The sequence below is a fragment of the Xenopus laevis genome, chromosome 1L (genome assembly GCF_017654675.1).
Source record: "Xenopus laevis strain J_2021 chromosome 1L, Xenopus_laevis_v10.1, whole genome shotgun sequence".
Lineage (NCBI taxonomy): Eukaryota > Metazoa > Chordata > Amphibia > Anura > Pipidae > Xenopus > Xenopus laevis.
Genome location: NC_054371.1, coordinates 58731008 through 58746814, shown reverse-complemented (window position 1 = coordinate 58746814; position 15807 = coordinate 58731008). Strand labels below are relative to the sequence as shown.

At 38.3% G+C, this 15807-nt stretch overlaps 1 protein-coding gene across 4 annotated transcripts in view; it reads left to right on the top strand.

Moving 5' to 3' along the window:
• Positions 1-15807, top strand: part of arfip1.L (ADP ribosylation factor interacting protein 1 L homeolog) — a 99063-nt gene that overhangs the window by 29460 nt on the left and 53796 nt on the right. For all 4 annotated transcript variants that reach the window (XM_018266645.2, XM_018266698.2, XM_018266752.2 and 1 more), the window contains 1 exon segment: positions 7116-7217. In XM_018266645.2, coding sequence (XP_018122134.1) covers positions 7116-7217 — 102 coding nt within the window.

Here is a 15807-nt window from a genome sequence, read left to right as displayed (position 1 = left end):
TTCTTCCTCCTCTGCTGCTGGGTCCTCCTCCTCCACACCTGTGCACCCCCAGCTCCCCCTAGGCTATTCGACGTGCCAGGTACGCCGTTGTCATGCTGTCTTGGGGATGACGTGCCTGGAAAGCAGAAACCATACCGGATCTGTACTCCTGTCATCTCTGCAGTCACAGGCCGATCGGTGGCTGACCCCACACCAACTGAAGATCGGAAAAGTGGTGTGTGACAATGGAAGCAATCTGTTGGCAGCACTGAGACTGGGCAATTTAACACATGTGCCCTGCATGGCACATGTTCTGAATTTAATAGTCCAACGTTTTGTCTCGAAGTACCCAGGATTCCAGGACGTTCTCAGGCAGTCCAGGAAGGTGTCGGCCCATTTCAGACGTTCCTACACAGCCATGGCACGCCTTGCTGACATTCAGCAGCGGTACAACATGCCAGTCAGGCGTTTAATTTGCGACAGCCAGACTCGCTGGAATTCAACGCTCCTCATGTTGGAACGTCTGCAGCAACAACAAAGAGCCGTCAACGAATACCTGTTTGAACTGGGTGGTAGGACTGGATCTGCAGAGCTGGGGATTTTTTTCCCCCGTTACTGGGTGCTTATGCGCGATGCCTGCAGGCTCATGCGCCCTTTTGAAGAGGTTACAAATATGGTCAGTCGCACCGAAGGCACCATCAGCGACCTAATACCCTTTGCTTTCTTCCTGGAGCGTGCCGTGCGACGAGTGACAGATGAGGCTGTAGACCAGCGTGACGAGGAGCAGGAAGCGCACGATTTCTGGTCGGAATCACCAGAACGAACCCAGGCACCTGCTGCAACGCAGGGAGAGGTGTCAGAAGTGGAGTCAGAGGAGGAAGGTGGCTTTGTGGAGGAGGAGGACCAACAGGAGCAGGCTTCCCAGGGGGCTGGTGGTGACCTTTTGGGGACCCCTGGTCTTGTACGTGGCTGGGGGGAGGAGACCATGGATGATGCAGTCCTTGATAACGAGGAAGCGGAGATGGATACCTCTGCATCCAACCTTGTGAGAATGGGGTCTTTCATGCTGTCATGCCTGTTGAAGGACCCCCGTATCTAGAGGCTTAAGGAGAAGGACCTGTACTGGGTCGCAACGCTACTAGACCCTCGGTACAAGCATAAAGTGGCAGAAATGTTACCAACGTACCACAAGTCCGAAAGGATGCTGCATTTACAAACCAGCCTGCAAAACATGTTGTACAATGCTTTTAAGGGTGATGTCACTTCAGGAACTCATCAACATTCCAGGGGCAGAGGTGCCAGTAATCCTGCCACGAGCGCACCTGCAAGGACAAAGCACTTTGGCCACTCTGTAACGTCAGACATGCAAATGTTTTTCAGTCCAAGGCAGCGCCAGAACCCTTCTGGATCCACCCTCAAAGAACGCCTCGACCGGCAGGTAGCGGACTACCTGGCATTAACTGCAGATATCGACACTCTGAGGAGCGATGAACCCCTGGACTACTGGGTGCGCAGGCTTGATCTGTGGCCAGAGCTGCCACAATTTGCCATGAACCTCTTGTCTTGCCCCGCCTCAAGTGTCCTCTCAGAAAGGACCTTCAGTGCAGCAGGAGGGATTGTAACTGAGAAGAGAACTCGCCTAGGTCACAAAAGTGTGGATTACCTGACCTTTATTAAAATGAATGAGGGGTGGATCTCGGAGGGTTACTGCACGCCAGAAGACTTGTTCTGAGTTTCTGACTCCCCATGCAGCTGTCCTTCTCTGCACGCCTCATGACTCCACACACAGCTGTCCTTTAGCGTCCTCCTCCCTCCGCCACTGTTACAAACTAGGGTGCAAACCCTACTGGTTTCATTTGAATCCAGGTAAATCCTGAGTTTTTCTGGCCTCTGTGCTTCAGTGGCTGCAACCAAAAAAATGAATATTTTCAGCATTTATATGGCATATTGTTTCTGGCCTCTGTGCTTCAGTGGCTGCGACAAAAAAAAAAAGAATATTTTCAGCATTTATATGGCATATTTTTTCTGGCCTCTGTGCTACAGTGGCTGCGACAAAAAAAAATGAATATTTTCAGCATTTATATGGCATAGTTTTTTCTGGCCTCTGTGCTTCAGTGGCTGTGACAAAAAAAAAAGAATATTTTCAGCATTTATATGCCATATTTTTTCTGGCCTCTGTGCTTCAGTGACTGTGACAAAAAAAAATGAATATTTTCAGCATTTATATGGCATATTGTTTCTGGCCTCTGTGCTTCAGTGGCTGCGACCAAAAAAATGACTATTTTCAGCATTTATATGGCATATTTTTTCTGGCCTCTGTGCTGCAGTGGCTGCGACAAAAAAAATGACTATTTTTAGCATTTATATGGCATATTTTTTCTGGCCTCTGTGCTTCAGTGGCTGCGACCAAAAAAAAATGACTATTTTTAGCATTTATATGGCATATTTTTTCTGGCCTCTGTGCTTCAGTGGCTGCGACCAAAAAAAATTCATATTTTAAGCATTTATATGGCATATTTTTTCTGGCCTCTGTGCTTCAGTGGCTGCGTCAAAATTTTTTTATATTTTTAGCATTCATATGGCATATTTTTTCTGGCCTCTGTGCTTCAGTGGCTGCGACAAAAAAAAATTATATTTTTAGCATTCATATGGCATATTTTTTCTGGCCTCTGTGCTTCAGTGGCTGCGACAAAAAAAAATTATATTTTTAGCATTCATATGGCATATTTTTTCTGGCCTCTGTGCCTGAAGCACAGAGGCCAGAAAAAATATGCCATATGAATGCTAAAAATATAATTTTTTTTTGTGGCTGCGACAAAATTTTTAAATATTTTTAGCATTCATATGGCATATTTTTTCTGGCCTCTGTGCTTCAGTGGCTGCGACAAAAAAAACATAATTTTTCAGGAAAGTACACATGCCTAATTTTTCAGGGTTCTGCAACAGTGGCAAAATCGCATCTTTTATGGTCACCGCAGGTGATCAATAAAGTAGACCAAAACTGGGCCCACACTGCAGAATCAGTGTTTTTTGGTTCACTTCACTGTACATTGAATTACCTCTGCCTGACCGTGCACGTGCGCACAAGCACGGTGACTGCTAAACACACCACTACAGAAATATTGCCACCAACAGGACGAACATCCTGGAGGTGACAAGCTCAACTAGTAATTAACAACTTTTATTTGCTCACTTGACGGTATCATTCATTAAAGCTCTTTGCGTTTTTTTGCGTTGCAGTAAGCGCCACGTTTCGTCTTTGCGTGTGAACAGGCTGTAACCTTTACATGTAGACGCTGGACGTTTTAAAGCAGTTTATTACACAGGTTTAGAAATGTAGTGTGATTTCTGCCCTTTACAGCACAAAACGCAGCGCTGTGTCAACAATGTATTTTTCAGATACATTTTTGCCCTTGATCCCCCTCTGGCATGCCACTGTCCAGGTCGTTGCACCCTTTAAACAACTTTAAAATCATTTTTCTGGCCAGAAATGTCTTTTTTAGCTTTTAAAATTCGCCTTCCCATTGAAGTCTATGGGGTTTGCGACGTTCGCGAACCGTTCGCATTTTTGACGCAAGTTCGCGAATATGTTCGCGAACTTTTTTTCCGACGTTCGCTACATCCCTAATCAGGGGGACCACCCAAAATTTCCCCTCCATTTTGAGCAGCTCCTATCCTTTGAGAGCCCGGGTGCTCAGCCCACAGTGTTTTATGCCTGACGCGTTTCAGGAATCATTCCCTTAATCATAGTCTATTATTAAGGGAGTGATTCCCGAATGCGTAAGCCATAGAACAGCAGTAGCCTGCTGCAATAAACCTGCTTTTAACCAGAGTGCTGTCCTATTTACAGTTGTGCTGGACACCTCCAGTAGACCCCACAATGAAGGCTTCACAATGCAGATAAGGGTTAAATGTTTCTGGTTGTGTATGCTTCATGGTTCTTTCTACAGTGGATTGCTAAATACTGTGGACTTTTCTTACTTTATAAGGAAGTGAAAAAGTGTAGAAAGCAGACATCAAAATCCTTTTATAGTTCTACATGTTTTATTTGCAATGAGCCATTCCTGTGATTACTCTGAGCGGGCTCCAGGCATGTACTATGCATACTAGAAATACATAGAAATAAAAAGGTTTTCATCTCTAGTTTAGATTTTTTCATTTGTCACTTATTGCAAGGCGTCGGATCGTCATCATATCTTGGCCTTGTTTAAACAAACCGGTATGGTTTCTTCAAAAGTGGGTCAGACTGTGGCTTAGTCAATCTGATTTCATTTAAACCATCTGTCAAGTGGAATTAGCTCCTTTCTTGAAAGAAGATTTCTGCAAAGAAACTAGATTTTCAGGGTGTATATATAATATTTATTGAGATTGGTGTGTGGCCAGATTGTAGAATTGATGGACCTCTAGTTAATTCAGCCACATGCAAATGATTTCCGGTTGAGCGTATTCTGTCATTTGCCTTTACATTACCAGTCAGAACAATTTACCCTAGTAATTGAGGTTGGAGAATTCCACATACATAAGGTTGTTTATTTTTATTATGATGTAGAGAGTTATTTTCTGCGATAATTTGCGATTGGTTTCCATTTTCTATTATTATTTGTGGTTTTTGAGTTATTTAACTTTTTATTCAGCAGCTCTCCCGTTTGAAGTTTCATCAATCTGGGTGCTAGGGCCAAATTACCCTAGCAACCTGGGCTTGAGACTGAAATATGGATAGAGGAGGGCCTAAATAGACAAGTAATAAAAAGTAGCAATAACAATACATTTGTAGGCTTACAGAGCATTCGTTTTCAAAAGAGGAAGGCAAATCATTTTTAAACTATAAAAAAATAAATAATTAAAAACAACTGAAAAGTTTCTTAGAATTGGCCACTCTATAACATACTAAAAGTTAACGTAAAGGTGAACCATTCCTTTTAGTTTTGATTGATTATTACCTCTGTTGTAATGATTACATCACCCAGAGTTAATAAATTGTGTTTCATTTTGTATGTTGCCCCGATTATGGCATTTTGCATCTCATCCTTTAGGGCTAAACTACACATAAGACTTTGATAGGATTTTGTGGGTCAGATTTTATCTGATCTTGCCATGCAACACCATGCAAGATCGGATCCCCATAGCTATAATGTAAAGTTGGATCAGATAAAGTCGGATGGTGTTGTTTGTTCTGCGTCTACATCCGACATTTAGGGGCCGATTCACTAACTTCGAGTGAAGGATTCAAAGTAAAATAACTTCGAATTTTGGGCTACTTCGACTACGACTTCGAATCGAAGGATTCGTAGTAAAAATCGTTCGACTATTCGACCATTCGAAAGTCGAAGTACTGTCTCTTTAAAAAAAACTTCGACCCCCTAGTTCGCCATCTAAAAGCTACCGAAGTCAATGTTAGCCTATGGGGAAGGTCCCCATAGGCTTTCCTAAGTTTTTTTGATCGAAGGATATTCCTTCGATCATTGGATTAAAATCCTTCGAATCGTTCAATTCGAAGGATTTAATCGTTCGATCGAAGGAATTATCGTTCGATCGAACTATCTGCGCTAAATCCTTCGACTTCGATATTCAAAGTCGAAGGATTTAAGTTCCTAGTCGAATATCCAGGGTTAATTAACCCTCGATATTCGACCCTTAGTGAATCGCCCCCTTAATGAATTTCATTCAGAAAAAAAAGTCAGTCCGACACCATCCAATTTTATCTCGTCTGATGAAGACACCGCATTCTGTGAAGTGCAGAGTAGTTTTCCCTGACCTACATAAATATTACCTTTCTTTGTATCCCCCATCTGGCTTGCTCTTTTTATCCCTTGGACTGCACACCTAGCACTTGCATGAGTTTGGTCATGGGGTAATTAATACATCCGTGTGCAGGCAAAAGAACTCCGGTACCAACCACATTATATTATACGGCTATCATCTTGAATCATAGGCACACCAGCATGTCATGCAGTTGTTGCCAGGAAATTCCTCAGTCTACCCTAGCGACAATCACATGGGTACTCCTGTGGTTCCAGGCAGTTGCCATTTAAATCAAAGGGGGAGCCTTTTCCAAGTTTTGTCTTGCCCCCACCAATTTATTCTTAATCTTCAGGGTATCAGAACAACTGGAAAAGTGATTTATGCCATCACCTTTAATCTTGAAACTATTTACATATATTTATGTTCTTGTTCTTTTCTTCGTGTCTGTTTTGTAAATGTATTCTTTAAAATGCACAGTCCAGAATATTTAAGTAGAACCAAATATGTTTTGGCGCACAATTCTACACTCTGGTGGGTTTATATTGCTTCCTGAAAAAGTTCACTGTTATCAAAATATTGGAATTATTATTTTATTTGTTATATTTATATTATATATCTTAGTCCACTTGTGTGGTGCACTCCACCGAATAATCAGTTCATGCAAGGGTGCTGTCTGAAACATAGACCAATTTCACAATAACAGACACACTCCTGGACTTCATAGTGTGGTGAAACAGTGAAGAATTTGTCAACGTTTCTCTAGACTTAACATACATATATAGTGAATAAAGTACCCCCTCTTGTAAAATATAAGGATATTATAAGTTACTGAGGAGTTTCATGACCATATAAAAACACGAGGCCGAAGGCCGAGTGTTTTTATACAGGTCATGAAACTCCGAGGTAACTTCTAATATCCTCATATTTTGCAACTGGGGGTACTTTATTTATTATAATACACAAGTTTCAGTGAGTCATGTGACAGAAATGACATCAGAACTCACCGTTTATAACTGATGACATCAGAACTCACCATTTATAAGGATATCATTTACAGGATATTCATGGCTTTTGTGTATTATATTGTGAATAAATTACCCCCTATTGTAAAATATAGGGATATTATAAGTTACTGAGGAGTTCTATGACCATATAAAAGCACAAGGCCAAATCCTCATATTTTCCAACAAGGGGTACTTTATTTATTATAATACACAAGTTTTAGGAGTCATGTGACAAAAAATACATCACTACTCACCGTTTAAAAATGATGACATCACTAGTCACTGTTTATAAGGATATAATTTACAGGATATTAATGGCTCTTGTGTATTATATATATATATTATGTTATATTATATAAATATATATTATTATATTAATATGTTTTCCAGGTGCTGACAATGGCTCAAGATTCACCTAGAAATGAAGTAGCTGAAATTACTGTGACCAGCAATGGAGAAGTTGATGACACATCAGAGCATAGTTTTAATTTGGTAACTATCTAACCCCCCCCTCCTCCTCATTGCATTGTATTTGCAGACTCTGTACTGAAAAATGCTTTTGTATCAGAAGATCCCAAACCTCCCCATGGAATGATTACAGTAGTTTGATTTATCTAGTTAGTATGTACAATGTTTGCATATTTTTTTGCAGAAAGCAAATACTATCTGGATAATAATTGAAGCAAATAGATAGTTGCACTTTTTCATATCAAAGGCATTACGTTACTTTAGAGGTTGCTCCCTGTTATTCAGATTTTAATTTATAAATGGTTTAAGGAATGGATGTATTTACATACCATGTAGCAATTATTTTATCATGGTTGAATGTAATAAGTTATATTTGCCCCAGTTTTTACATTATAGTCTATTAAAAGGTATTGTTTTAAATACTTAACAAGAACCTTTCTAATGTAAAGGGCCACAATGCATTTTAAGATCTTGATAAAGACCCAAGTGAGGGTCGAAACATCGATTCAAGTAAAGCTTTTTTTATTTGCAAAAGCCCCTAGACTGCAACAGCATTTTTGTAAACTTTATATATTACTTCTGTTAGCACCAGGGCATTTACCCCCTATAAGGTGTGTGCCAAAAAAAAATACTTTCCCAATTACTTTCTATTTTCTATGTGTGACTGTTTTTCTAATATTGAAGTGTACAATGTCATTTTTCACCTTCTAAAGCAGCTCTGGGAGGGGGGTGTCGCCAACCCAACTGTTACACATTTATACATTTAGTTGATACATTTGCCTGTGCTGAAAAGAATCCCTGAGTTACATTAAAGGCAGCAGAATTGTTACAATAGTTGCTAATACTCCTGAGTTGCTGCTGAGAAATGTTGCAAAACTGTAACAGTTTAGAGTGCACCTGAATTACTGAGCTGCCAGACTGAAACACCAAAGACGGGAACATTAAACTTTAAACTTAGTTTTTGGAAGAATGGTAAAGAGTAACAAATGAAAGTGTCGGAAGGTGCAAAACCCTTTTTAAGTGAAATATGTAAAGGTAAGTCTATAATTTCCCTAACTTACACCTTTAACTTTGCATAAAGGGCACCTATCCACCCAAAAAATGTTTCCTCCATGGGAGGTGCAAGCTGATAGAGCCCTCACTCTGGGTGGAAATAAAACGGTTTATTAAAAAAATGCCCCCTGCATGCAGTAAGCCACATTTAGGGACTTGCATATGCATAATGAGTGGTTTGCTTGGCACATGCTCATTATGCGCATGTGTGATCATGTTTGTTTCATCAACTCATTCAAACACATAGATATAGAATTTGTATTCTTATGAAAACTACTCTTGTATGGATTAATTGAAGCGGACATTGTTGTGAGCAGTGTGATCCTGGATACATCTCCTGCTGTTTTCCAAAAGTGTTATACCTGAGTGCTGTTTCAAGACAAATCTATATCTATATACTTCACTGCACTTCAAGAAGAGATTGTTGGGATTATAAAAGTCTAATTTATTGCTCCATGAAAATGTTCAATTGGCTTATGAAATTACTCTACTAGCCTACCGATGAATATGTTTTTTCCAGTGGTCCAGCACATGGCTGTTTGCTGTATAGTTTAGTATCAATAAATCTTAGATCCTGCATAATAGACTTCTGAACAGAGGTGAAAGGAGTTGGTTATTCATTATTTACAAGCTAAAAAGTTGGTAAGTACGGCAGGAAAATAACATTCCGTCACTGCTTTATATATTTTTTTTTATAAGTTAAAACAATAGGCAGATTGTATGTTCATTATAAGTTCTATTTATTTTTCTCATGTTGAAGATGTAGTATATAGGTCGGTGTCAGACTGGGAGTAAAAAGCAACCCTGGCAAAAAAAAAAAAATCAAAGCAGCGCACAAATAATATTAATTTTATGGCTTCCAAGACTTTGGAAGCCATAAAACTAATAAAAAAAAAATTCCTGGTCAGGGCCCCTCTATAAAAGTAAAAAAAAAGTTAAAAAATCGTTGGTGGCCAGCTTTTCCCAAGTTATAAAAAACATTGGTGGCATGCAGTCTTCTTCCACCTTGGCGCAGCAACTTCTTCATTTGACTACTTGTTCAGGCTTCCCCAGCCCACTTTACTATAAACGGAGCAGCCCACTGGCCATTTGTACATAGCAACAGATTACCAGTCTAGGCCTGATATAGGTGTATACTGCCCCTTTAACACAGCAATCTGTAGAGTGATGTTTGATATATGAGGTCTGTTATGCCCTAGTGTGGTGGCATGGGTTTCAGGTGTTCTTTTGGCACACATACACCAAGGGGTATACACAAGGCTGTTGCCTCTTTACGTCGCTGTTTCTACACAAGGATTTTGCATGTGATTTTGTCCCCAAAAATCTCTGCCACAGTGTCTAAGAATCCATCAGAAATCCATCCACATTCTACATCTTCACCTGACTGTTTGTTACTTATACCTGTTGTGTGTAAACGTGATAAAATTCTGTCTGCCCCCAATTTAGACATTACCTCTCCACATTTACATATTTTTCCCCTGTTAATTATAATGCTGGAGAAAAAAACATGAGTAAGTTTTATGAAAAAGAAGAAAAACCGGCTCTAATCTTCTCTGGACAAATATGGACACATACATTAAAGCAAAACTAATTTTAGATTACTTTTAAATTTCACAGGTTAAATCCCTTGTAAATGAAAATGGTATGTTATTAAGTGAGACGCTTGGCAATTCTTACCAAGCGGAAAGGTTTGACCTGGGTGTCCAGACCCCAGGCCCTTCACTTGAATTGGTTAATGAACGGAAAACAGCCGAAGGGCTATAACTCACCGGATTAGCCAAATGGTCCGGGTGCCGTGCCCCGAACCCGTAGCTTAGGCAAATTCAATCTTCAAAATAAAACAGCACGCACTCCTGCGACCATAGCCATGAGGATAAAAATTGTAACTTTATTCCATATAGTTAAAAAGTAAGCGTCCTAACGCGTTTCGTATCAACAGATACGTAATCATAGGCACATGTTAACAAAGTAACCGTTACAACAATTTAAACCTAATTGAAGGAAATGACGTCCTGGATGACCCCACTTAGGGTACTCCCATCGGATCTAATATTTAAAAACATTTAACTCTTAACATAACAGAATGTTACTACTACAAAATTCATTATTTAGCAATCAAAATAACATTTCAGTTCTACCTTATAAAGTGCATTCTAATCATAATAGAACAATTTTAGTATACATTATCAATGATAAAAATTTACATCTCAAATTTTAAACTTCAAATTAATAAATGTTGAACAAAAATTTCCAAACATTTTAAATACTTCAATTCAAATATTCCTGGCCCAATTTTTGTAATATTATTTTAATTATCATTACTAGAAAATGTGTATTGATGCTTTTAGATTCTACAAAAGAAAAACCTCATCATCAGATATGCTGTGGATCTACATCTGTCCTTAGCGGAACTAAATTAATAATAACTGTTAAACCACGATATTTGACTTTCTAACACAGACTCATATTCAAAATAACATACCTTACTAAACGGTCTAAAAATTGATAAATGACCACAAATACTCAATTGCTAATTTTATAGCTCTTTGATTATAATAAATGCAAATTCATATTACACGCAAATAAAGACCTACCAATTTTAACCCTGTCAATCAGTCAGTTAAATTAGATTTAAAAGTTAATACCGAATTATCTTCCCTTCTTAATATTTATGTTAAATTGGATCATTTAATTGAATAAATTAATACAAGACCTGCTTCCAATCAGAAGTATAAGTTCATTTATATCGCATAAATACATTAAACATGGCACACCACATCAAAGCGAAAATTCAGTCCCTTCGGCTGCCTTGTGTCTAAAGTAAATATCCAGAACGCTTCTCTATAGCGGAGTTTCACTGCTTTGTCACCACCTCTTAAAGACTGATATATCTTTTCTATCCCTTGGATTTTAAGGTTAGCTACATCACCATTACTACATTCCAAAAAATGCCTAGAGACTGTTGTACTGTTACTTTGTGTTTCAATACTATGTATGTGTTCACGCATTCTACATTTAAGATTCCTGGTGGTACTCCCAACGTATTGAATGTTACACTTCATGCAGGTTAACAGATACACTACAAAAGTAGTGTTGCAATTTATGTAACATTTATTATGAAACACATTAGCAGTGCTACTACTCTCAAATTTAGAAGTCTTTTCAATGTATTTACAAGTCACGCAACGACCCGCTCCACATGGATAAGTGCCTAATACATTAAGCCACGTTCTCGGGCTATTTTGTTTCCCACATACATCACTCGGTGACAATACATTTCCAATGGTTCTAGCTCGTCGCGACACGAACCTACAACCCTCCTCCATTATCCTTCGCAGTTTCTCATCACCATCTAAAACTGGTAAATATTTTTGTACAATCTTTTTAATCTTATAAAATTGCCTACTATACGTGGTGATAAACATTGGTGTGGTATTACGTGCGGAATTTTGGGACTTTTTCTCTCGATTTAAGAGTGTGCTCCTATCCATTTTCAAGGCCTTCAAGAAAGCTGTTTCTAAAAGAGGCAGAGAGTAACCTCGAACCAAAAAAACGATCTCTTAATTGTACTGATTGTGATAAAAACTCCGCATCTGTACTGCAATTTCTACGCAATCTTTGAAACTGTCCAATAGGTACTGCTTTGAAAATGTGTTTGGGATGACAGGAGTCCGCCCGCAACAGCGAATTTCCTGCTGATTCTTTTCTATATACTGTACTTGTTATTCCACATGATTTACTATTTAGTTTCAAGTCCAAAAAATCTATAGTGACATTATCGTAAGAAAAAGTAAATTTTAAATTACAGTCATTATCATTAAGACTGTCTACAAAATTTGAAAACTGTGACTGTGAACCCCTCCAAATTAATAACAAATCATCCACATATCTTTTATATAATTTAATAAAATTAACCCCTGTGATTTTGCCTCCGAAGAGGTATACCTCCTCCCACCACCCCATGTACAAATTTGCATATGTGGGTGCGAATTTCGCACCCATTGAGGTACCGCATGTTTGGAGGTAAAAAATCCGATCAAAAGTGAAAAAATTATGTGTTAAAAGGTAGTGCAACACATCAATTATAAATTCAATAGGCTCCACAGTATAACTACTGTATCTCTGAAGATGGTATCGCACTGCCTCAATCCCTTTCCCATGTGGTATGTTAGAATATAGACTAACTACATCAATCGTGCCCCAACTATAACTATTTTCATCCCAAACCAAACCATCTAAAACTTGCAAGACATGCTTAGTATCACATAAGTACGAGTCTAATCTCTTTACCAAAGGCTGTAAGAGCATATCAATTAATTCAGCTAGATTCTCATTTAGGGAGCCTATACAAGATACTATCGGTCTTCCCTCCGGCGGACGTTTACTTTTATGCACCTTCGGCAAAATATGGAAAATCGGGATACTAGGATTCTCAGGAATTATATAATTTTTGATCCTTTCTGTGTAAATGCCTAATTGCATACCTCTTTCTGCCAATTCAATCAGTTTGCCTTGAAACTGTTCTTGAGGGTTTGACTTCAAGATCTTATATGAGTCTGTGTTATTAAGCTGTTTGTTCACTTCATCAATATAATCAGCCCTATCAAGGACCACAACTTTCCCCCCCTTGTCTGCCTTACGGATTACGATAGTTTCGTCAAGACTTAACTCTTTCATCGCCCGGGTCTCGGACTCAGACAAATTAGAGTGTGTTTTAGTAATTCCATTCTTAAGCGATCTTAGTTCTTTTTCTATAAGATCCTGGAAAGCCTCAACAGCTGGGCCTCTCTGATGCACTGGATAAAATTTCGATTTATCTCTTAACCTATTAATGTCATTTAAATTAATCCCATGCAATCTTAGAGCATCGCTCTCCGTTTCGGCAGACAAGGAGTTTAAATGAAACAGAGCTACTTCATCCTGAAAGTCAAATTTTAAGCCACTACATAACTCAAACTCATTGCTAACCCTTACAGAATTATTGCACTTAGCATTAAATGGTTCCCCACCTGCACCCAAATCAAATTGAGAAAAGTCAGGTTGTGAAAAATCCGATTGTGAAAGTCCACTGTTATTTTCTTGGTATGTACAGTTACTGCCCTCATCCATTCCCTCTCCACTCTCAGTCAAAAAATGTTTCTTAAGAACAATTTTACGAACAAACCTGTTCACATCCACCAACGTTTCGAACAAATTGAAATCTGTGGTGGGTGAAAATGAAAGACCTTTCGATAGGAGAGACAAGTGATGAGGACTTAACTGTTTTTGCGACAAATTCAATACTGCGTCTTCCCAAATTTCCCCTTCTTTTTCTTGTGTTGGAAATTTCTTTGTTGCTCTGTATTTCCGTCTACTTCGTCGTGTCCTGCTTTTTGCTGCTGTGTTGGATGCTGTTGCCCCTTGGTGTACATCATCGCGTCCGATTTGTTGCCCTCTTTGGTTCGTTGTGAGCGTCTGTAGTCCTCTCCCACCTCGTTTTTTGATTCGATAACACTTCCATTGAAGGACCTCTTGCTCGTATCATTGAACACCTCAAGTGCCAAACTTTCACGGTCACTCTGTGGGGACGAAGAAACAGGAAAAGAGGAACGAGCAGTATCTTCATCAAAACCATATGAATCATCTGCGCTAGAAAAACTGACATGCTTATGCTGCTGTGTTCTTTTAAGGATAGATCTAGGGCCCCTGAATTGGTAGTATCTAGGTTGTCTTTTGGTGTACACATGACCTTCATCATAGTCTCTCCTATCTCTATCAAACTTCTTCACTTTACGGACTATGATTAGATCCTCCTCTTTTTTCAATTTTAGGTTCAAAGCTTGATCTAACTCTAAATACTTCTCTTCAGTGGCAACCTTCAGCAATTCACTTTGAGTATGCTCCATCTCTGCCTTTGCTTTGACAAGAGTTTCCTTTTTATAATCAATCAACAACTGTATTAAATTATTAGAGCAATCTGTAAGAATCAAATTCCATTTTGTAGTAAACTCTTTATCCTCAGTGGTGAATGTGGGAAACTTTTTTATCCTGAGGCCACGCGGAACCATTTTCAACTGCAAATATTTTTCTAGCGTGGCTACATCCCACCAAGCCCGTATTTCCCTAAAAAGACATCTTTCTAGGGTGACAGAAAGTGTCTCCGTGGGCCAGGAATATTTGAATTGAAGTATTTAAAATGTTTGGAAATTTTTGTTCAACATTTATTAATTTGAAGTTTAAAATTTGAGATGTAAATTTTTATCATTGATAATGTATACTAAAATTGTTCTATTATGATTAGAATGCACTTTATAAGGTAGAACTGAAATGTTATTTTGATTGCTAAATAATGAATTTTGTAGTAGTAACATTCTGTTATGTTAAGAGTTAAATGTTTTTAAATATTAGATCCGATGGGAGTACCCTAAGTGGGGTCATCCAGGACGTCATTTCCTTCAATTAGGTTTAAATTGTTGTAACGGTTACTTTGTTAACATGTGCCTATGATTACGTATCTGTTGATACGAAACGCGTTAGGACGCTTACTTTTTAACTATATGGAATAAAGTTACAATTTTTATCCTCATGGCTATGGTCGCAGGAGTGCGTGCTGTTTTATTTTGATGAGTAAGTTTTATACTGCCAACAAAATTTTGAATTAATGCAGTTTATTCACTGTAACCAAGCTGATACTGCATCACAATAACTTGATCTTACCCCAGAGCAGGGGTCCCCAACCTTTTATTCGTGAGCCACATTCAAATGTAAAAAGAGTTGGGGAGCAACACAAACATGAAAAAGTCCCTTGTGGTGCCAGATAAGGGCTGTGATTGGTCATTGGGTAGCCCCTGTGTTGACTGGCAACCTACAGGAGATTCTTCTTGGCACTATATTTAGGTTTTATGCAATCAAAACTTTCTGTGTTCTGTGCATACTAGTACAACATTATTGAAATCATATTTGCTGCTCTTATTTATTATGGAGAATATGTAATACAAAAAACAGTGATGCTTTTTGTATTACATATTCTCCATAATAAATAAGAGCAGCAAATATGATTTCAATAATGTTGTACTAGTATGCACAGAACACAGAATTTTATATATATATATATATATAACTTTGAGAAAGGCTGGTGCGACAGCCGAAACGTTAGTGACAGATCCTTAATAAATGATTTGTTTGATCATAAGACCTGCGCATGCAGCTTATTTAAGTGTGTGTGTGTGTGTGTGTATATAAATTCATAGATAGAAAGCACTCACGGCACTATTTCCATAAATAGTTATTCCTCCAACCACATATCTATGCGTTTCGGTCCTGTGTGGCCCGAAAAGCGTAGATATGTGGTTGGAGGAATAAAAGACTTTTAACTATTTATGGAAATCATGCCGTGAGTGCTTTCTATCTATGAATTATAAATTTGGGATATATATATATATATATATATATATATATATATATATATATATATATATATATATATATATATATATATATATATATATATATATATATACGATAATGTATTGAAATAGCAAAAGGAGTTACAGGTTTTTATTTTTGGCCTTGTATAACCTTT